Here is a 23924-nt window from a genome sequence, read left to right on the forward strand (position 1 = left end):
CACTATCTTAAATCCAAATATTGTGCGTCCGCTAGACTCAATGGTAGCATTCCAGCTTCTGCGTCAAAAGATTGTGGGTTCAAATCCCATGACGGGACTTGAACTAATACTCATAAAAGGGAGTTTCTCACAGTGTCCTGGCCAACAATCCCCCAAGCAAAATTGGTCATTCATTTCAAGGCTGTTTGTGGGGCATTCCTGTGAGCAATTGTGCTGCTGTGTTTGCCTACAAATACACACTACATTACACAGGAAAACCTGCAAAGCTTCCCAATAATTAAACAGATTATTTACTCTTTTCAAATAGTGCAATGGGATCTTTTACATCTACCTGAACAGACAGATGGGACCTCGGTTTAATGTCTCATTCAAAAGAAGGCACTCTGATAATTCTTTGAGATGTCCTTCTGATGTGATAAGGTGCTCTACCAAATCCATAAGGATAATTATTTTTATCTGATATAATTTCTATCACGATTTTATTTTTAAATTGCCTTCAGAATCTCCATCTTTTAAAACATACATCACTGGTATCTCGTTTCTATTTAATAATGATCTCACGTGTTCCCGTCTCGTAAAACAGTTCTCTATTTTATTTTCCTCCTTTCAGAGATGTATGGGTGGCATGACATCATGGCCTTACAGTGAATGTGCTGTTCAATTTGTTTGAATGACTGCTAAAAGATTGTCAAAGATTCCCAGCACAGAACTTGTTCACACTATGTGGTCCCAAGCAGAACTCCAGACAAGCTACTGAAATAGGCATAAAGAATTTTTACAATAGTGCCAGATCTTTGGTGGTGGAGACTACAGAGGTGATGAATTGTAAGTGACCATTTCATGCCAAGGTGCTAGGCTAGCATTACATGGGGTGGAGGAATCTCCAGCAGCTATTAACCTTGAATAAGGGAGCATTAGGGACAGGCTTGTTGCCAAGACAAAACTATGCATAGTAATCTATTACTGCTTGTCAACGCACATTGACAAAAGATTAACTTCTAATCATTACATCTTGTTTGAACTAATGTGCAACGATATTGTGCTGTGTGGCCCACTTAATATGCCATCCTTGTCCTGTAAGTGATTGTGAACAAAATTGTTTGTAATCGAAAAGGCTGGTTATTTAAAAAAAAAGCCATGAAAACTTACCACCTAAAATATGGTGGTTCTGCATCTTTGCTTCCACAAGTTAAATATACTCACTGCACAGAATAATTGATGTATAATTCTTGTATTTGCGCTTGATATTTTTTGATATTTGGTACACCTTTAATTTGACCCAAAACTAATTTTCTGCAATTTGTGAAAAGAACAAGCTTCCAAATTAAGCTTAAATTCAAGAATTTTCCATAATTCTGTACTGTCTTAAATTTTAAGATATAATGGTCTTGCAGACAAAGACTGGGTAGAATTTCAAACCTCACATGCCAATTTATTTCTATACTTTTTTTAAAATTTAAACTTTTAAATACTTCTTGGTAGCAAGTTATTTTCCCATTCTAATTTTCTTCCTCCTCTGTTGAAGGTCCTGCCACATAAGTCACCTTTATTTTCACTCATCCAAGCATCATCTCCAGGGTGGAAGGGGGGAGAAGGGTGGCAGTGTTTTTATTCATGGTCCCATTACTGGCTTGTGATGTATGTTTCATGTTCAATTGATGTAGTCTCATCTCATTTGGGCGTGTCAATTTTGAGACTTGGAGTTCATTAGTAACAATGACCCGTGAAGCAAGTTTTCAACTAAAACTGTCTGTTTTGGAAGGTGTGAGAAGGACAGAAAACTTTTGGATTAAAAGAGAACTTCCAAGAATATAAGATCATCTAGAAAACACTAATGTTGACCTTCAATAAAGGACAGAAAACGAAATGAAAATGTGGGTGAAGGAAAAAAATTTCAAAGTGTTTTGATCTTATTTTAAAAAAGTATTTTAATACGGTTAGGGTTAAATGCATATTACTTATGCTGGTGAGAAAGGGAATTGGCTAAAGACAACGTTGGAATGTTGCAAAGTAATTAGTTGCTTTTCAGCTAAACAAATTGTAGTTCAAATTGTAAGCACCAGCAATGGAATAAAGTGTGAGAGGCACAATAGTAACAATGATGGTGAAAATTGCAAGAAACAAGATAATTAATCTCACGCCAGCCAGACTCTACATTCTAGTACATTTCAACCAGCATTTAAAGCATTTTATATTCAGTATCCTGATCTGAATTCATTCATAATACGTGGACAAGTTTTTTGAAGAATAAAACATGGATATCTTTATATTACAAATCATCATTATTCCCTATTGATTTTAACGTCGAGACTGCGGTGGAAACAGTCAAACTCTGGTGAAAAAAAATCTCGCAATAGTTGAATATTATTCTCCACGACACGTCATGCCTAAACATCAATAGTATTCTAGAAATTATACCTAATCTTCAAACTAAAATGAACGTTGCAGGAAAGAATAGTTTGGCCGGACAGAAAAATTATAACAAGCTCATAGAAACAAGCTGTGATATAACAAATAACGCATAAAGAATATATGTGGGCACACATCAAATAGCAACTCTAATGGTTTAAGAGCAGTGTGAACAATTCCTGAAAGAACTGCGTGGATTAATGGAAAATTATAATTGAAGGATCTAAATTGTGTGCTTAACCTTGGGCTAACATCCTATTAACACTACAGTGAGGACAGGAGGGAGGAGGAGACTGAGTGAAATCACACCACCCTCTATCAGCTGATGTTTCCTATTCAGTGACTGCAATGTGGGCAGTTCCAACTTTCAGATTCCAACCCTCTTTCCACAGGAAAACAGACACACATCTCATTATACTTTTCAAAATGATCTTTCAGTTTTACAAAATCCGAGACCTATTCTCAGATGCAGAACTTGCTGAAGTTACAAACTCTCCAAGGAATCTTAAATCAGCACATTCTTCAATCGTTGGTTTTCATTAAAAAAAAACAGAATTTGAAATGAAGTGAAGACTGTTAGAAAGAACATGTGAAACGTTTATTCTTGGGACTGGTGATATCTGATTTTTGTGCAGATTCATGTATTTTATTTGAGTTCATTTTGCAGATTTACTGTAGATAAGAAGACCGTTACATGCTATAACCAGAGAATGGGAGATTTACAGCTTTGTTAGAACTTTTATTTAATAGTGTGAGGCAGGAGGAGAAATCATTAAAAAATCATGATTATATCAGACAAGGGCCATATTAACATCAGCCATTGAATTAAAATTACTGTTGGAAGACTACAATGTATAAATATCAGATTATAATGTAAAGTCGAAAATAGCATATGACCAATTATTATCTAATTATATGGGAGGAGTAAATTAATAATGTTTGATTCCTTAGTTATTTTGATATTTAATAAATCAAAGTGAGACATTAAAGTACAGATATTAACTTTTTACTATTAATGACCCAGTGAAAGCAAACTTGGGATATAGTCTAACTTCGTTGAGTTGCATCTTGCAAAAACAATAGTTTCGACATTGTATACCCCCAATTTCACATTTAAGCAATAGTTTTGCATACTAAACTTAAATGCTTTCACTTAAAATAACAAAAACACATTTGGAAAGAATGCCATTGCAGTTTCTATTCAGTATTCCGACCAATTACTTCAGGATTGTGACACTGGCCTAATTGATTGCTTAAATTTCAGTTTCTTTTTATAATGCAGAGGCATATTATAGGAAGCCTGACAATGGGAACTACCCTCGAGAAACTTTCTGCACTGTTAAGCACAGAAAATAATCTAACCGTGTCCCACACTTCTTGCTTTTGACCTCGAATAAACTGAATGCAAGATGTAGGTCCTTCTAGCCTCAATGAAGAATAATACTCTTTGTGATAATTGTAATTAAGAACAAAACAACATATGGATCAAAGATGGGGAGATTCTATAGACCATCATGTGACTGCCGTTCTCAATATTTGTAATTGTCACAGGATCAAATTACAAGGCACTTGATTGGGGAAGAAAAGCAGACCTGCTCCCTGAGCAACTTTCCTCAAAGTTCAATGCTGTTTCATTGTAATGTTTCAAAACAGTTAAGAAAAATTAAGTGTATTTTTTTTGTTTTATCATCCCATACAGCTTTTTGCTTTCCCCTACCTGACAATCTACATTTATGTTTGGGTATCTCGTCTCCTGGGTGTATGTATATCACACAATTGATAACTAGCAAAATAACAATAGATGGAATCTTATTTAATTGAGTATTTATTCAACTGATGTTGACCTTAACCCGAACTTGAAGGCACTGCAATTAGTTTTCATTTGTTAAAACGGATGTACAAACTAAAAATGAGATTTCTGCATTTTTAGAAAACAAGAAATTCAGATGCAAATAGCAACTCCAGTTTTCCATGTCTGGATTTTGCAAAATTAACTGTGGCATTTATATTCAATGACAGTGTCCTGGGGACATTGAGATTCATAACAGCATTACAGTTCCTACCACTACAATTGTGAAGTGAAATGAATGCTTCTTAAAACAAAACACAGCAACTTGCATTTATGTAGATCGTTTCGCATAGGATCACGTCTCAGAGTGCTTCACAAAGCTGTGGCCAGAAGCTGACAAAGTGGGGAAGGGCAAAGGGGACAATAGGCAAAGTCGAAGGGTAGAGTTGTAAAGGAGGGAGGATTTACATGTCTATGCATCAAGTGGGCAACACAGAGGGTAGGGGGAAGGAATGGCAGAGGTTAGAGGCACAGTAGCTGAAGCTCCAGCCATTGATGGTGGCATCGAGGGAACAGGGGACAATCAAAGGGAGCGAGTAGAAGAGATGGGTAGGAAAAGATCACAGAGATAAGGGAGCTCCTAGAGCGTGAAGGATTTTATAGATGAGGACCTTGAAGTTGATCAGTTGGGAGCCAGGTTGCCTGGCAAGAACTTATAAAATAAAATTAAAGTTCAGCTTGATGGTATGAATCTATAAAAGGAATACATTCAGCATTGGCATTGAATAGGGTTAGCAGTAACATATGTGGCACATTCATTCACTGTTGCATTGCTGTTTGGTACTTTTGTTACAATGTCAAATTTTAACAAAATTAATCTTACAGCCCCAAGATTCACAAGCACTGTTTATAGCATTGTTTGAATCTTTCAATTCTCACCTTGTTGAATATTTTAAGACATCTATTATCTGTTACAGTATTCAACATTGCTTGGGATTCTGTGATTGATGCTGCATATCTGATTAATCGCTGCAAAGTATCATGGAAATTAGTTAATGGAGGCAAAACCTATTTGGTCAAGTTTATTTATTTTGTATTTATATAGCGACCTTCACACAGTTAGCGTTTCAGAGTGCTTGAACCCATTTGTAATCCATTGTGGATGCATAAGCACTTCACAGCAGTAGCGATCACTGAAAAAGAATTAGGAGCACCTTGGCTTACCCCATGAGAGCAAACATTAATTGTAATCACCTTGACTGAGGTCAACTAACTAGGACATTCATCTCTGTATAAGCCAGTGGGCCACTCTATTTCTGTTAGGTTCACATATAAAACCTTCTGATTGTTTCTCTTTTCAGATTGAGCATCTGAAACGTTTTTTTAAGTAATTGTAGGTTTGAATCACAGTCCGTGCTGAATTGATTGGTCTCAGCTCTGGAGCAATTGGGCTGAGGCAAATGGCCTCACCTGAGTTAGGGAGACTTGGAGAGAAATTTGGCAGAGAAAAAGCTCCACAAACTTATTCACAGCCTCTTTATATATTCGGTTGTTCTTTAACTCTTTCACAGAAGGGTCATTGTCCTGAATCTGAGAGCTGATTACTATGACAACTGTACCCATTGCCAAATTTCACCATTCCCATTTGTCATGTGAACATTACATCAATTGCTGATCATACCAATCTTTAATATCTGGGCTTTCGATTGGCCTGAAAACTTATTTTCAAGCTGTTCTGTCGGTAGGTTCCATTCTATCTATATTTATTTAGTTAAAGAGAGTGAATAGAAAGAGCATATCCAAAGCTTTTTAGCTCTGCAACACTTCACCTTGTGAGTCTTTTTGTTATGTTTGTTTGTTCTTCTAAACCACTGACTGCTGCAGCAACTTCCCAAAGCCATTCGGCCCAACTAACTGTTTTTTATAGACCATAAAAATTTCCACCTCTCCCCTCTCTGCTATTCCTCTATTCCCTTGTCCTGATGTATGTAACAGATTTCCTCTTCAATACTTTGCTTTAAGCACATCTTCTGGAGTGAGTTCTACCAACACTAGCTCTGTAAAGAAGTTACTCCTAAACTCCCTTTAGTTCTGCTACAAGCCATCTTGCACGGTGCCCCTCGTTTTAAATTCACCAACACATGGAACAACTTTATTTGTAGTATTTACTCTAGACTCAATATATGAGAAGAAACAATCAAAACCAATCCCCCCCAAGGACACAGTAATGTTTCTAAACATATGAAACCAACTAAATATTTTGCTAGCTGTATTTTTTTCTGATTTCAATTGCAATTGTTTTCTGAGTTACTGTAGATGAGATGAGGAAAACAAAGTAGATTACTTCTATCTTGTATGTGCAGCTGGAACAGAATCATGGGAACAAATCTTGTGAGCCTCAAAATAAATTAGATAAGAAAGTCTGCATACTTTTCATCTTAAAATCAGCAATATAATAAAGAATGTTAGACAAATAAATTATTTGAGAAAGAATAGTAGTAAACAATTTACATTTATATAGTTCCCCTAATGCAGGGTAACTTCCCCGAGTGCTTCAATAATAGTAGCACAGTTGGGTTGGGAATTAATGATAGAAATGCCTTATGTTGGACTGTGCAACATGGTGCTGAGCTACAGAGATCTAGAATGTCCTAGGATTGATGCCTACTCTGTGCTGAGGTTAGCCTATATCAGATTGTGCAGCAGTGAGGCTCTGCATTGACTTTCATTGGGACAAAGAAAACTTATCCGAGGTACCTGCTCTTGATCTCTATCCAGTGATTGCTGCTGGAATGTATGAGAATAGATATCAAGCGAGGTCCCACCAGTTGTCAAACCCCTTGCTTCTAGTTGGCCTAAATCTATGACTGTTTGTGGGACACTGCTGTGCGCAATTGGCTGCCGTGCTTCGCCCACAAAATATACAATCAATTCACTTTACAGTAAATTCTGTGAAGTGCTTTGAGACGTCTCAAAGACATGATAAGGAGCTACACCGAAATGCAAGGATGATTATTATTAAATATGGAAATATTTCAAGAGCCAAATGAACATATACATTCAGAATTCAGTATTTGGGAAAAATAATTAAAAACTTCAGACGAATGATTTGGAAATCTTAAACTTAAAACGGTGATGTAGTCATGTTAAAGTGGCATTAGCATAAAATTTACAATGTTACCCCATTACTTGAGTTAAGAAAACTTCAAATTATGTCTCATTATTTCAGTTTATTTGTATTTTGTTTTAAAATGTAGAAACCAAAATTGTAAAATTTAATTTGTAATGTTATTTGAATGCCAAAGCTTCTCTCTCACTTGATGACAGAGTAGATCAAACTTATTTAAAATAGTAGTGCAAAGCTTGTTCAAGCCTATGGCTGATCTAAAGTAAATTGTATGTATGGATAAATAATACTGGAGTATTGAGAGCATTGTAAGGCTCCCAGGAAGAAATGCTGAATCCTCACTCAGCCCACTGGCAATAAAAATGCAGAAGGAAAATCCAAGTGAGTTTAGTGGACGGTTTAAGAAATATATATGAAAATTTGGGAGATCAAAACAAATTCAAAATAACTGCTAGATATTTTTAAAAGCTGAAGTTGCATCCAATCGTCTTTGCCAAATTGCCCAGAATATTTATTAAGTTGCTTTTCCCACTGTATAAAGTGTTTGTTTATGTTCATTCAGCCAATATGGTTTCCTTAGCTACCCAGCTGGCTGAGAAAGATTATTTTGAGGTTGGGGGGAAATGGAACTAGAAAATTTAGCCAAGGATTCTCAGCAGGAGAACAGTATTATTCGAAGGTTACAGAAGCCCTAGCTTTTATCAAAATAGTCTACATATATACTTTAATGCTTTGTAAATTGTGTCCACATTTTATTTGGAGATGTATGATGGTCAAAGATTCAGAATGACAAATCAATAAAAGGAAGCTGCATCCTCATTAACACTCTGGGTTTGCACACAAACAGACTCATTATTACTGAACAAAATAGACCAGTTCTGCCTCTGGCAGAAATGTGCACTGGTTCTTGGGCTCAGATGAATAAAGTGGGTTATGCTCTGCTGCAAAAACAACCTTGTGCATTTGACCTGTATTATGTTCAACCTCAGTATATTATAATGTGATGCATTATAAGTTCACTTATTTTTCTGTGTATGTATAATTAAACATTGTCTGATCAAGCTATTTACTTCTTGAAGAGTAATGTAAGTTTACAGGCAAATATCATTGCTGTTCGGTGTTTACCAATAGAGAAAGACATTGATCCATTCATTTTATTTAATTTAAAATTCTGTTATTTGTATTCTCAGCAAATATGTAGTTAGGTTACACTGAGGCCTTTTTCCCCTGCATTTCATTTTGTTAATTAATCTTCATTTACAGTGGCCTCCAATAATCCTGAAAACTCATTTGAATAGTATCAAACAAGTACAGATAATCCTTTCCAGCATGCCTGCTTACAGAATGGAATCTGTTTCCTAGATAGCAAAAGGCCGATTATGTAATGCTTTGTGGGGGAATTTCTAAGTTTCCATCAAATATGTGTTCAGGTGAGAAATGTCAATAATGGGGAAGGAAGAACATATGAACATCTGGCACCAATATCACCATTAAGTATTTCATGATCAGATGTAGCAATGGAAGATTTAAACAAAAAGCAAAGCTCCCTCTACTCAGCTCAAACAAAGCATGAACCCTAACTTAAAACCTCACTCCTGCAGCATCAGTATGACATTTCCAAGAATCACACCAGCCATCCTCAAACTCTCTCAAAGTACATTGCCAATTCAGTGGCAATTAACAATGACTGGTGGGTAATGTCATGCTGTACCTACTCATGCAATACTAAGTAGTAACACACAGAATAATTTTAGCTAGGATTTTTACAGCTATCCGAAAGAAGAAAGTTTAGGCTGGATTCAAACATAGATCTCATTGGTGAAAGCTGTATTCAGCTCATTCCACCATTCCAGTTAAATAGTGTCAGAAAAGCCTATGATGTGAAACGGGAAATAAATGAATTGCTGCTTGTGCACTCTGTGGGTGTCAAAGAATGTGTAATTGAAGCCAAAATGTTAGGTCAGTGGAGGATGTCTGCCAAGTGGCTGGAGAGGACTTGTGCAAAATTTGTTTTCTATTTTCACAGATTCTGCAATTTGTAGTCTCTTTGATGTAAATAATGCCAATGAAAGGTGAGGCTGCTGTAATTAGATCTACTAAGTCTGGAGAGAGGGCCAAAATAAAGATTCATTTTGTTTATGAATCGATATTAGATTCTGAGGATCACAACTCAGCTTTGGGATTGCTTTTAAAAGAGCCAGCACAGACCAGATTACCCGAATGGCCTTCTTCTGTCCTGTAAATTACTATGATTCTACAATATGATTTAAACAATATTATAGACAGATTAGAATATTCATAAACATACTTTCCAATGGAATTTTCTCCACAGGAACATACAGTATTGGGTGTGTCAGCCTGGCTCATTTGATACCAATTGTGCCACTGAGTCAGAAGGTTATATTGTAAAAATGCTGTTTGATAATAATTTCATTTGTAGATCTAAATCTTTTCAACTGTGTATGTTTTAGATTGTGTTTCTTGGTATCAGTGGTGGGCAATTATCAGAATTATATTGCCCATTAACATCACTCACGGGATATTATTGCACACTGACATTAACAAGCAGTGGTCTAACCTATTCTCTCACAAATAGTGACTCTTCCACAAATTCCATGCAATGTTTCATTCCAGAGTATAATAAATATACCCTTGAACTGAAATGCTGCACATTTTACGGGACAGCACAACAAAAGTTCTTGTTAACCTGAGGAATTTTACACAACCAGGCTTCTTTCCCAGGCTGGTATTTGACTCAGATATTGTTCCTGCTTTTCTATTTTGAATTGTGCAGCTGCAGGATTCTCATTTGTTCTTTCTCAGGCCTGAGTCTGCCATTGCGCTTTCCTGGGTTTCTCTGAGGCCCCTCACCAACTGCAGCCAACGCTGATCAATGGTTTTCCATTTATCAGACAACTAACTATCAGCCCACGGGTATAATAAATCAAATAGCAAGTGAAGGTTTTATGTTATGATTGAATTGTTGTTCTTCAGATTATGCAAGTGCCGTTCATTGTGTGCAACAATCCTGCTATTTGGCCCCTTTGATATGTCTCAAGTGAACACTGTAATTTAGCATTCCAGCCCAGTTAATTATTGGATGTGTTATTTTGATTACTCTGTATTGTGCAGTGTTAAAAAAAGAATCCTCACTAAATACAAGGCAGCGGAATTGGGATTTTACAACATTTTTACGTTGCTACATTATTTTCTGATCTTTTTGAAAAGTGGGTCATTTCGATGACCTTTGTCTGCCCTCGACAATCAGTGGAACAAGGGCTCACCATCTGCTGCAAGCTGAGAGCATCTCCTGATACTTGCTGTTGTTAACAATTCACTTTGACAGAGCAAGACAAATGTCAAAGAACCCACTTTATCGCAGAGTTGCAGCTAGATAAAACGACAATTTAATTGTACTGAAAATGTAAGTTCTGTGATTATGCTTTACAATTAATGCACCTGCTGCTGGAAATTCATGACCCAATAAAAGTGTATTTTTACAGTGAAATAATTTGTGCCCAAAACATGAAAAGACAACACATTTTAAGTGGCCCTGAAAAATCCTCTTATATGATACCAAGCTGCATGGTGAATGTCAGTAAGGAGGCAATTACACAAGATATTTTATGTATAGCAGTCCATTTTTTCTCAACAATACATCTTTGATGGGAAAAATAAGCTACCATATATAATCGTAAAATGACTGAGAATTTTTAAAGTTGTAATACAGAAAATTCTCGTATTTATAACTGACCTTCACTGTCGTAATTTACTCCACTCATATTGATGGTACCAATTCAGTCTTGTACCAATTTCATATGATGCGGGGAGCTTCTCATATCTTTTGTCCAGGTATCAATATCATAGAGTTAGGAGTGTTTAATGCCCTATTTTGCTGGCTGTGTGCAAGATTTCACTGTTTGACAGCTGTGTTGGCACCTATCTGTCAGATAAGCTGAGGAATTCACAGAATGTTGTCGAGAAATATCAAAGCAGAATGTAGGTATTTGCGACGTGATCTGATGTGTCAGCCTGGTTCAGTCGGTAGCACCCCCATCTCTCAGTCAGAAGGTTGTGGGATCAAGCTCCACTTTGGGACTTTGAACTCACAGTATAGGCTGACACTCCAATTCAGTGCTGGGGAGTGCTGCATTATCAGCAGTGCCATCCTTCAGATGAGAGGTTAAACCAAGGTCAAGTCTGCCTGTTCAGATGGACCTTTAAGATCCTATAGCACTATTTTTCAGTTTAACCAGCAGTGACTCCAATCCGCTGATGTTCTGCCAGCTTGTTTGTCAGACATTAAGATCTGGATGAGCACTAACTTCCTGTAGCTGAATGTCAACAAGACGGAAGCCAAACTCTTTGCCTCCCATCAACGTCTTCTTTCTTGTGGTTCTTACGTCCATAACCTCCCCGGCCTACCACTCAGACTTACCGAACCTGCACGTAACCTAGGCATTAGGTTAAATCGGCAGCTATCCTTCCTACCCTACATCCAGTCCCAGATCGGGACCACGTTCCTCCACCTCCGTCACATTGCCCGCTTCCGACTGAACCTTACTCCCAATGCAGCCGAAAATCTCATTCACGCTTTCGTCACTTCCTCGTTTATTCCAGTGCCCTCCTCACTGGTCTCCCCAGCTCCACTATCCACAAAATCCAGCTAATTCAAAACAATGCCGCCCGCATTCGCACCCACTCAAAACTCCATGCCCCCATCACCAGTCCTCTCCAGGATCCACTGGCTCCCTATCAAGAATGAATTGACTTCAAGCTCTTCATACTCATCTACAAATCCCTTCACACCTCCCAACCTCTCCGACCTGCTTACTCCCAATTCACCACTCGCTGCCTCCATTCGACGGGCTCCTGATTCCTGCTTGTTCCTCATCTCCTCTACTCAACCATTGGCGGCCGTGCCTTCAGCCACTATGCCACAAAACTTTGGAACTCTTTCCCTCAATCCTTCTGCCTCGCCCTCTCCTTTCCCATTTTTAGATCATGCCTGAAGATCTTCCTCTTCGACTGTGTTTACGGTCACCTCCCAGCTCAACCTCAGGCTCTGCAACTTTTAAGCGCTCAAAGATGCTACCCAGTATGAAGGATGCTATAAAAATGAAAGTTGTTTTTATTGTTGAAAAAAGAGAAATATTTGGGAGATTGTTCTGTCCAACGAGCCCCCAAATACAATTGATCATTTACTTCATGGCTGTTTGTGTCATGTTGCTCTGTGCAAATTGACTGTTGAATTGGCTGCAGGCATATTACTTTACAGTAAATCACATGACGTACATTGAGCCATTTTCTTGATGTGAAAGGCACTTTATCAAATTTAAGGTTTTTGTGACTATTGCATATCCCCTTTCATGTCGGGAAGATGTCCCAAGGCACTGGACAGTCAGGGATTTGGACCTGAGCTGGGGGTCGGGATTGGGGAGGGTGGAGGGCAGGAGGGTAGGAATGTGGCCGAAGGCTTGGTTGAAGAAGAGGGTTTTAAGATGCACCTTGAAGGAACAAGGGAGAGAGTGAGGTGAAGGGAATGTGGGATGAGGGCAAAAAGGCTGAAGGCCCGGCCGCCGATAGTGGAACGGGTCGGGCAGGGGACGTTGAGCAAGCCAGAGCTTGTTGAGCGGAAGGAGTGGACAAGTTGACATGGGGTCAGCAGGGCGCAGAGGTAGGGAGAGGCCAGGCTATTAAGGGCCTTGAAGGCGAGGGCAAGGATTTTGAACTCTATCTTCCGGGAGATGGGGAGCCAGTAGAGCCGAGGGTGGGGTTTATGGGGTCATGGAGCCTAGTGTGGGAGAGGACACAAGCTGTAGAATTCTGGGTGAATTCTGGGCAGCTTGTGGAGGGAAGAGTTGGAAAGGCTGGCAAGCAAGGAGTTGGCATAGTCGAACCTACATATTATGAATAGGTTGATGAGGGCTTCGGCAGCCTGAGAGGTGAGACAGTGGCGGAGCTGGGTGATTTTGCGGAGGAGGGGGAAGGCAGAGCAGGTCATGGCACGGATGTGGGGTAGAAAGGATAGTTGAGAATTAAACAAGATGCCAAGGTTCAGGACTGGCTTAGTAAGGTGGAGTGTGCATCCTTGGATGGTGATGCTGTCAGTGCCTGAGGTGTGGAGGCACTGACGGAACCCAATTTGGAGAGCCTCGGTCTTATTCACATTCAACTGTAGAAAGTTAGCTCTCATCCAGGACTTGATGTCTGACAGACATTCTGTCATATGGGTGAATGTTAAGGTTATAATGTGGCTGTGCATTTATAAGGTTTATATTGTGTTGGCTGGTGTTGAGTTTCTGTGAATATATAGCACTAAAGAACTACTTTCTAGTGGTTTCTTTGCTTTGAAATTAAGGAGATTCTGGTCCTTTGATACCACTCCAATGCAAAGCATAGTGCAGTTCCAGCAACAAAAGGACAGGTTTTGTTTAAAAACAGCTTAACGCACTCTCAGAGGTCCAATACACAGTAATATCTGACTGGATTTCTTAATACGGATACATGAAGTGCATCACACCAATTTACAGTAATTTATTTTACTGTCATAGTTCCTGTGAGTCAGTGAGGTGTGTTCCCAGTCACCAGGCACTGCACTGATTTTCCACAAAACAAACATTAAAAATGACTCTTTAAAAAATATATTAAACTCAAAATGTAGGATTTATAATGGGTCACAATTTTTGTTACCCTTAATCTCGATTTGCTGTCAGTTTACCCTCAACCGTTAAATACAGATTTGTACTCATTATGATGGCCATTCTTGCATTCACTAACTTCCCAAGGTTAAACAAGTCACAACACAAAAATTGTTCAAAGTGATCTTTATTCACTTCGTAAAAATACAAAATAAAGCGTGTTTTACTTAAATGATACGTGGTTAAAATTCATAAAGATAATATTCAAAGCTCAATTCATTTAACAAAAAAAAGTTCAGCATAAATCAGCATAGTATCTGAACAGTCAAGGTGTATTAGGAAACTGAACTCAAAAGCCTTTCTTTTTCTGTTCATTAATTCATATTAATTACTCGGGAGGAGTTACATGGTTTGCATTGGTGCAATGGAGTTAAACATGGTACATACTAACTTTACTCTAACTAAAGAAGAGGAATCTATGCACTAGCCATTCCACAGAGTGACAAAGAATGAGCAGAGGGAGTGCCACTGTTCAGCACAGTAAACTTGAGACAGCTCCTCCTGCAACTCAGAGTTCTCATCGTTCACTTCATCTGCTGGGGTTGGTGCTTCCTTCTTTGGAGAGTTTCCCGCTTTGGGTTTCCTTTTGTTTTTAAGTGGTTTCTCAGTGGTGTCACCTTGGTCTAACAAGTTTCTCTTCCCCGGTGGCACTTTTGCGGAAGCCTTTTTACGTGCAATTCCTCTGTCCCCTCGCTTGCCCGTCTCCGAACTCTTCGCGGTCAGTTTCATCTGTGATTCTGTGGATCCAGTTTTGCAGATTCTGTTTTTGAGGGTTTTATCGCCCTCGCAGGCGTGCTTCTTCCTTTTCACTTTGCCGATGACCTGTTTCCAGTACTGCCCAGCTTTGGCAGTGTATTGCGGGCAGATCTGTGGTCTCCCAGTGTACTTGCACCAGTAGTTGTTGCCTTGGTGACTGCAATTGACAAGAAGAGTTAACTCCTCATCTCCTGCGATTTCCCAGGAACACACATGACTATCCTTTGTTGTCAATTTCCCTTTAGTTGGCAAGGATTTGCTTTTCTTTTTACTCCGTCGATCAACATGCTCTTTGCCATCTTCCTCCCCTTTTGCACCTTCTCCTGGGAATGGGAATAGGCACAGGAGCAGTAGAAGTAAAGTTATCGTGTGAAAGAGCTTCATATCATCAGGCCGTTATGAGTTGGCAGTAGCGATTCAGATGCAACCAAGCTTATAATGATTCGACCAAGTGTGGAAGATGAAATCCTTGCTTTATATTCGCACAGTCCTACAAGGGTAAAGAAACATCACAAGTTATTGTGTAATACCGAACACGCCAATAGAATCAATATATTGATGCATTAAATACATTTATTACTAAAGCAATTGACGTTGTCAGAATGCTTTTCCCGCAACATTGGTCAAATGCATGACAAAGAATGCATTTAACTCACTAGATAGAAAGGCATCAGGTCACAGTTACTCAGCCCTACATAATCTTACAGATCATATTGAAATGATTAAACCTCCAACAGACAGGCAAACCAACGTGCTACAACAGTTTCCTTCCAAACTACATACCCTCTTTGAAGAAACCTTTTAATTTCTTCAACCAAGAACATAAGCAGCGCAGATTAAAAAGTAAGGTTCAGATATAAATATCATCTTGACCCTGAGTACCGACCCTTAATTCTGTCTTAAAAATATTCTAGTCAATTATTTATTATAGTTATATTGTATTATTAGTTATATATGTCATATCCAAACATATATTTGACAAAGTTAACGGGGGGACAGAAGATAATCCAATGTTACAGTAAGTGAAATGGCACTCTTGACGTGTTAAAGTGGATTTACTTACAGTCTAAGGGAATGACCTGCCCTGCTGCTGGAGTTCAGAGCTGCTGTCCCACGTTCAGTGAGTGTGGGCTGTATAAAAGGGGCAAGTGAATGTCTTGCTCATTGGACAGAAGGAGTTTCAGCAAACCACACCCCTCCCTACCATCCTGCCTGCTTGTTGAAACTTATTTACATATCTATAGACAGTGTCTGATCGTATCAAAATCAAATACTCAAACTTCCTTCTTATAGCACAGAATAAGGTACCGTCTGACAAACACCTGTTGGCTTAATTGTTGAGACTTGTAAAATAATAGATGTTGAGAGTGCTGTGAGTGGAGGAACATTCATTGGTTCCTTTGATTTCACAAAAGCAATTTTATATTTTCTATCCACTAGGACTTTGGCTTGCAGAGTTGAGGATATGTCTCCAAGTCTCACTGGTGAGACAAAACCATTGTGATTTTCCAATCTTAGCATTTTCTTTTTGATAGAAGCAGTCGAGGAAGCGGTTTGTTCCCTGCTTGCAGACTATGTAATCGTTCTGGGAAGAAGGTATAAATAGGTTGAAATAGAATGAGATTATCTGTATTTTTTTATTAAAAAATTGATTCAACTAGAAAGTAAAAAGCGAATTGGGGCATTCTCCCGATGTGAAAGGCCCTACATATTGTAATTTGTTCTTGTTGTAGAAATGGTCACAATCAAGTTGCTAGCCACTGAATAAGTTCTATGTAGTTATATACATATATGCATTTAACATCAACCTCCTGAGTTCTTCAATGTGTGTATAGATTGCAGATGTGATTTTAGTAGCCTCTGACTACTTGGAGGGAAAGGTGCTTTGGATTTGGAAACTACACTATCTCCATGCTAATGCTACTGTAACCGGGCAATGTTCAAAACTACTCTTGAAGCGATGAGATGTGTGGGAATATATTTAATCTTATTATATTATCCCAGTCACAAAATCTATAAATTATTAGTACTGATTTAAACAATTTGGGGAACAATTGGTGCCTGAGAAAATTTCCTGTATAAAGGAATCCCCATTAACCATGCACCATTAAGCAGTGTCAACCTCACAAGATATAAATCCTGGATTTGCCTTTAGTCTGCCTCTAGTTTCTCAGAAAGAAGCTCAGTAACCCACACCCTGACAACAATGTCCGGAGTGATATAAGACTGACCGAGGCTTAATACAAAGAAATTGTAATTGTAAATGCGAATGCGCAACAGAATTATTGTGTTGTTGATTTGGTTCACTGTGAGTATTAATACAGCGCAACATAATTTACATTTATATAACAGCTTTTATACTTTCATGTTTCAAAGCCTTCCATTAGAGCACATTGAATATGTATTTAAAAAGTAGCAGAGTACACATGAGTATTGCTATAACAAACTACTGTATCTAGGTTGCACAGCCATTACTAAAACAAAATTTGTAGCAGGCTCTCTGTGTAAATGGTCAGGAATGGCAATCCCAGGGGATTTATTTTTGCTTTCTGAGCCTGATTCTTATTAACTGTAGGCCTTTTATTGCTTTCCTGGCTGAGATTGACCATCTAAGCATGAATCATAGCCTGAAGCTGGGACCTTCCAACTCTGTATATCTCAGTACCCCTGTCATTCAGTGCATTTCCCCAATTAGCTACTGGGTAAACCATTGTTTAGACTTTTAGCCTTTTGGGAGTCAATAGACAGGTTTGATATGTTACTTTAATCAAAGATTAACTGACTTTTATCCATGATATAGCAATGTCAATTATCAGTGTCTTGGCTTTTGATAGATGGAAGAAACATAGCCTTTAGAGATTATATCAATAAGGTTGAACAGAGAGGAGATAAATCTATTCAAGACTATTGGTTGCACAGGAAGGTTTTGCCATCTGGTGGCTATGTTCTTTGTTACATCTATCAATTGCTCCAAACCATTGATTGCATCTGCTGCCTTTAACAAACCATAGTGCAAAACTCATTTATTAAACTGCAGTTATATAAGTATTATAATCCAGTCAAACAGAAATCTCTTTTGTGAAAAAATGTTATATTAGCTAATACTATTAGAACTGTAGTCGACTTCTAAATTTTAAAATTAAGACTCACAATTTCTTCTCATGCCTGATAAATGAGTAGCCCAGGTGGAGCAGAGAGGGTGGATCTCAATTCCATTTTTTTGTGCCTTTAAGTCTGGTTTTGCTATTTTGGTACCTAATAGCTATAAATCATGGAATGTATTCATGTCACAGAAAGAGCAATACTGATGAAGTATAGTACAAATGTGCATGAAGATCATGCACATTTGTACTAGACGAATCAGACATGCTGTTACAGTACACTGACATTTTAAGCTCAGATTGAATAAATTGAAGGAAAATTATATATATTTAACACTCGTGAACATAGATTTTCCATATAAATAAAGTATAAATCAAGTGTAACAAAAATCGTTGCCTCCTTAATTGATAACAACCCACAGAAACTACACTTGTTTCAGTAAAATTATTAGTCTTTCATGGTGTCTCCATTTCCTAAAGCATCTAGCCATTCAGTTTTATTCATTAAAATACTTTTCTCCTTTTCCGCAATGGAATCTGACTTTTCACTTGATATTCTATCCTGAGGTCAGGTCCCGGGATAATGATGTCAGACCTATAATCAAACACAGAATCTAACAAATCACAACTCAAAAAGCTGCTGGTGCAGTAAATGTATGTGAATATATTTCTTTTGTTCACATCTGTTGTGCCATATGTTCATAAATGAACAAACTCGTTGGGATAGGACATCATAACATTACATGTGTTATATTTATATATTTAGTATTATTTTAGTCATGTAATCCTTTACAACCCATTCAACAAAAGTCCAAGAACATCAGATCAGATTTCTGTGCAGTTTTTTCTATTACTGTGCATAATGATGAAAACTAGCATTTTGTTTCATATTCATGTTTTCATGATGTTTTATCTTTTTTGATGACCTTGACACTTACCAAGAGTTTTGGGCATGATTGGTGCCTCCATGGAAGATGGTAGTAGATGGCCCTGGTATTTTGACCTGTATCTGTTCTAAATATGTTCCATCAATATTGCACCTGTGATTCCCTTTGATGTTTGGGAGTCTTAACAGTTACAGGTGCGCACTCTGCCTCTATTATGAGTTTCTTTTTGTCCAGCAATTTGAATCAGAGCTGTGTGCACCTGGTGCATTTGTAAGTGCTTCATCTTGTCAGTGGATCAGTGAATTTTAATAGAGATGGATCTGCTTTGTGTAGTATTCCAGACTTTATCTTGTGTCCATGACTTGTGATCTTGTGGATTTATAAACATTCTGCAATATTAAATTATAAAATGAGTCTGTGAAGCTACCTATAGGGTGATTAAAAATTAAAGCAAAAAATATAGTACAGTTATTTAGGATAAAATTGCAGGCTGGGAGCTGATTAGTTGAAGGTGCCTTACTCCAGGTTAGAACACCTAGGAATCAATATCAGCTAACATACTTTGTAAAGCCCTAATCTATTCACTCAGTCAAATGATCTTAAAAGTTTAGAATCCAATGTGCCTTGATGTTGCTGTTGTTGCAACTATAATTCAAAGCATCAAACCTTGATTATTTTGCTGTCAGCCTGCTATAACAGCCTTTTCACTCCTATAGCAATGTTCAAACACTTGCACATCTTCTAGAGGGATCAACCGGTGCAGCACTATTAAATACAGACAAAAAAAGATGCAAATTCAACAGTCTGACTGAGTTAAAAGGACCAGTAGTTGGACCATTTCGATCAGCCTCCGTGGTGGACTCAGGAGGTGAAAAATCAAAAATTCAGCTGCTGATTTTCCGCTCCTCATCACCATCTAGTGACCCTCCGCTACAAATTGCACAAGTGAAGACAGGACTGGAATTGGCTTTGATACCCATATGGTCAATAGCCTTTTAGAACTTACTACCTAATAACCAAGGGAATTGCATTCCTGATATAGAGGCAGCACCTTGAGGAGAGGAAAACTAATGGTCAAAGAAAAAACTTTAAGCATCGCTGAAAAGTTTAAATTTAATAGATAGGGGAAAATGACTGATGTGGGCTATGTGCAACTTTAATGGCACTATCTCCATCACAACATACCCTGAACCAAGCAAAAAGTGGTTCTAGTAGCAAGGGACATGTCAACACTTCCACATATATTATCAGTGATGAGTTCCACTTTGGGGCATTCTGACAGTTTTAGCTGTCTCAGATCAATTGCTAATGTAGGAATGAATCTTATAGAGAGAAGCTTCCCTGCAGGCTTCCCAGTAGGATAGATTTCATTGCTGGAAATCTGATGTTTTGAAATAGTTGAAGGGTGGAATCTGTGAATAGAAAATATGAGTATCAGTTGTGCATTTAACATAACTACTAAATTAGATATATTGCTTAGCTTGGCCACAATTGAAATCTATTATCTGCACTGCACCCTAAATAAACTGTATAATTTTGAATATCTCTTGTTAATATCAGTTATTCATCAGCTGCTCTCTAAGTTTCCTTTTATTTACAAAGCCTTATATTCCTCACCTTGTCAAAGAACTGATTGTAGATGGATCTGGGTTCCAGCAAATGTAGTTTCCACTGTGTCAAACTATATAGTTACTGCAGTGTAACTCTATAGTGCTACTCATTAAATGAAACTTCTCAAAACAATCTTTTAAATCCGTCCAATGATTTTCTTTAAAAATTCTACAATTCCCACAGACTCTGTCCATGTCTCATTCCTGAGCTACTGAATTTGTACGTACCACATAAAATCTTGGGAGTGGGCCAAGGAGATTTGACCTTGCTCTTTGATCATTGAAACAAACAGTTGAGGAGGATTCTTGCTGAACAGAATCATGAGTAAGGATGTATTTACAATCACGAGGGGTTTGGATGAAGGTTCACTCATTTAATTGTTGTTTAATGGCATAGATTAACTGTTGTGTTTGCTTATATAACAATCGTTTTTTTTAATATATTATTAGGTTAGGTTAGCAACATTGGAACCTTGTCCCGAAAATGGGTTTTAAATTCTGATTGATAAATGACAATTAGACATGCAAGAAATAACCTTAACACTGAATTAATTAATTATAGCCATAGAGAACAATTATACTTTCATGGGTATTCTCATAGCTCACCAGAGATAGTGCAATTTAATTCAGTAATTAAATACACTTTTATTAATTAAACCTAGAAATGTTCACATCTTTTATTTCCCACCAATTCTTTCTGCTACATTTCAGTATTTTACAAAAATAAGTCACAAAAGGTAACAGCAATAATGTGAGTAAAGCTATTTTGTTTCAGGAAAGAAAGTTTATTTTCTACTCTCGCATTGTCAGTGCTGAAGAGAGCTCTGCAGTCAGGGCTCTTATATATATGATCATTTTGAGATCATGCTGCTGTCCCTGATTTATTCTGTACATTTTACAGTTCAGTAACCAAGCATTTAACTTGGCTGTAGAAATCAAGTACATAACTTGGCTAAAAAATGTGGGGGGGAAATATTATCCTGTTTAGAAGGCAATATGATGGGATGAAAACCACAAGTTGGCTCTTTGAATAGATAATTCAAAACCAAAAATATATTCTTGGGCAGTTCTCATTTGATTCATTTGGTGTCTGCCTGCCTGCCTGTTCTGCCTGCCTGTCTGTCTGACTGTCTTTCAGGTTCACCTGATGCAGAGTGGTAGGAATACGAAATTCTATTGGGAAGTTAATCCCATTCCAAAACTACAACATGTAATTTACACCCACGGCTTGAAAAGTTGAGAACACTCACTGGTGTAGCAACATGATAGCGCCGAAAATATATTTGATTTTCACACAGTTTGCCTTCAGAACCAGCTGGTACCTGCACCTCAAATTATTTTTGTGCAACAAGGTGCATGGTAATTGTATTCCAATGTTAGAACGTATTTGCTTGGGCATTGAACTGCTCCCACTCCCACTGCTACATATTCCATTTTAATTTCTGTCTGACAAATCAATGTTAATTTTGAGCAGGACAAGTATATAATTCTTTAAATTTTGATCAAACCTAATTAATGAGAAACACTTTTACAGTTTCGATTATTATTGAGGCAATGTACGCTATTTTTGAATACTTCAGGCATGCATAGTGATAACATTACAGTTACTTCACGTGTTGAAGTTATTGCTCAGAAGCTATTCTTTCTGCACCACATTTTTCTTGTCTTGAGTTGAGTGTAAGAAAAATGAGTTTCAAAGTTAGCCAATAGTTTTATTAAGTTCAAATTAAAGGGATTAAATGGCCTTCTCCTGTACTGTAAATTTCTATGGTTCTATAGTTGGAATTATTGAACTATTGGAACCATATTAAATTTAAAGTTAAAAATTTACTTCACATCAGATGCAATTATTTGTATAGTACCACAAAACCCAATGTGGTCTCCCACGTATTTTGTATGACATGTAAATTATACATGAAAATCATGTGAAAATTTAACTGGTATACTATAGATCACAGTAGATGGTGACATTTTGAAGATTAACTCCTGAAATTCAGCTGGTTCACAGTATCAGCTCTTACATGATATAAAAAAAATCCTTATTTGCATTACGCTGCGTGTTTGCCAAAATTGTGTATTTATCTTTACTTGTGCAATTTTAATTTAAAACACAAAAGACAAGAATTGTAGTCAAGTACTGACCCCACTGATATGAATCATCAACCTTCAATTAATAATTTGATGATACAGAAGCTAATTTTGCCCCAAGTTGCTTGGCCTTTCTGAAGGATGACACAGTGAGAAATATTTCAATCAAAGTCTTTTCCTGAGCTGGTAGTGTTTCATCAGGAGCTATTGACAATGATTAGGCTCTGATTGGACTCCAGAGCTTTGGTCCTAGGATTGACTTGAATGTAATAATAGCCCAGAAGTGATGGAACTTGTGAAACGTAAAGGACATTCTTTATATAACCTGTTGGCAAGAGGTTTCCATAGCTACCACACTCAGCTGAGACTTTATCATCATTCTTTCTGAAGAAGTTTCATTTTTCAATGGTCCTATTTCTTCCTAGCACTTAAGATAACATCTTAGCAACAACATTTTGAAATATGGAAACAAAATTTCAATGAGTTACAATGCTTCGTACATGTTTCATTACACACACACATTCTGTTGGAACATGTTAGCTGAAGAATAAACTAAAGTATAAACCTCATCTGGACCATAAAACCATAAGACGTAGGAGCAGGAGAAGGCCATTCGGCCCCTCGAACCTGCCCCACTATTTAATAAGATCATGGCTGATCTTCTGAACTAATTCCATTTACCCAGCCTATCCCCATATCCCTTAATCCCTCTATCCTTTAGAATATCCCTTAATCCCTCTATCCTTTAGAAAGAACTATCTGCTAGGACCTTACAGCCCTCTGGCCTCAATATTGATTTCAATAATTTTAGATCATAACAGCTCACCTTCCCCCTCCCCCTCTTCTGTGACAATTACCACATCATCTTGGTCCCAAACACACCTTTACCTCTACTTAGTGGAGTCCTGTAGCTCAGTGGTTAGAGCACTCGCTTTGCAAGTGAGAGACCTGAGTTCAATTCCAGGCAGGGCGAAACCTTGGGAAGTTTCCTTACTCCACACGTCTAATAATAATCCCTCCAAAACCAAAACCAATAATAAATTGGTCATTTTCAATCTACAACTGTTTGTGGGACATTGCTGTGCGCAATTGGCTGCCGCGTTCGCCCACAAATATACAGTCAATTCACTTTACAGTGTGTTCTGTGAAGCGCTTTGGGATGTCCTCCCGACGTGAAAAGCACTATATCAAATGCAAGGATTATTATTATTATTATTACTCTATCTGCTTGCTTTGTTGCAATTCCCCACCTTTGCGTTGCATCATTAACACCTCTTTAATCCATCATCCCCTGTCCTCTAACCCATTTTTTCCTTTGTATTCCTTAGAATCATGGAATCATAGAATTAAACAGCACAGAAGGAGGCCATTGGGCCCATCGTGTCTGTGCTGGCTCTTTGAAAAGAGCTATCCAAATCAATCCCACTCCCACGCGCTCTTCCCATAACCCTGTAAA

The 23924-nt window shown here is 37.9% G+C and overlaps 1 protein-coding gene across 1 annotated transcript; it reads right to left on the reverse strand.

Moving 5' to 3' along the window:
• Window positions 1-14173: 14173 nt before the first annotated feature.
• On the reverse strand, window positions 14174-15922 carry fgfbp3 (fibroblast growth factor binding protein 3). Its single transcript, XM_007896691.2, has 2 exons — window positions 15846-15922; window positions 14174-15272 (listed from the first exon to the last, which is right to left on the reverse strand). The coding sequence occupies exon 2, from the start codon at window positions 15164-15166 to the stop codon at window positions 14450-14452; it is 717 nt and encodes a 238-aa protein (XP_007894882.1). The 5' UTR covers window positions 15167-15272; window positions 15846-15922; the 3' UTR covers window positions 14174-14449.
• Window positions 15923-23924: the final 8002 nt, after the last annotated feature.

The sequence above is a fragment of the Callorhinchus milii genome, unplaced genomic scaffold (assembly GCF_018977255.1).
Source record: "Callorhinchus milii isolate IMCB2004 unplaced genomic scaffold, IMCB_Cmil_1.0 Scaffold7, whole genome shotgun sequence".
NCBI classification, from domain to species: domain Eukaryota; kingdom Metazoa; phylum Chordata; class Chondrichthyes; order Chimaeriformes; family Callorhinchidae; genus Callorhinchus; species Callorhinchus milii.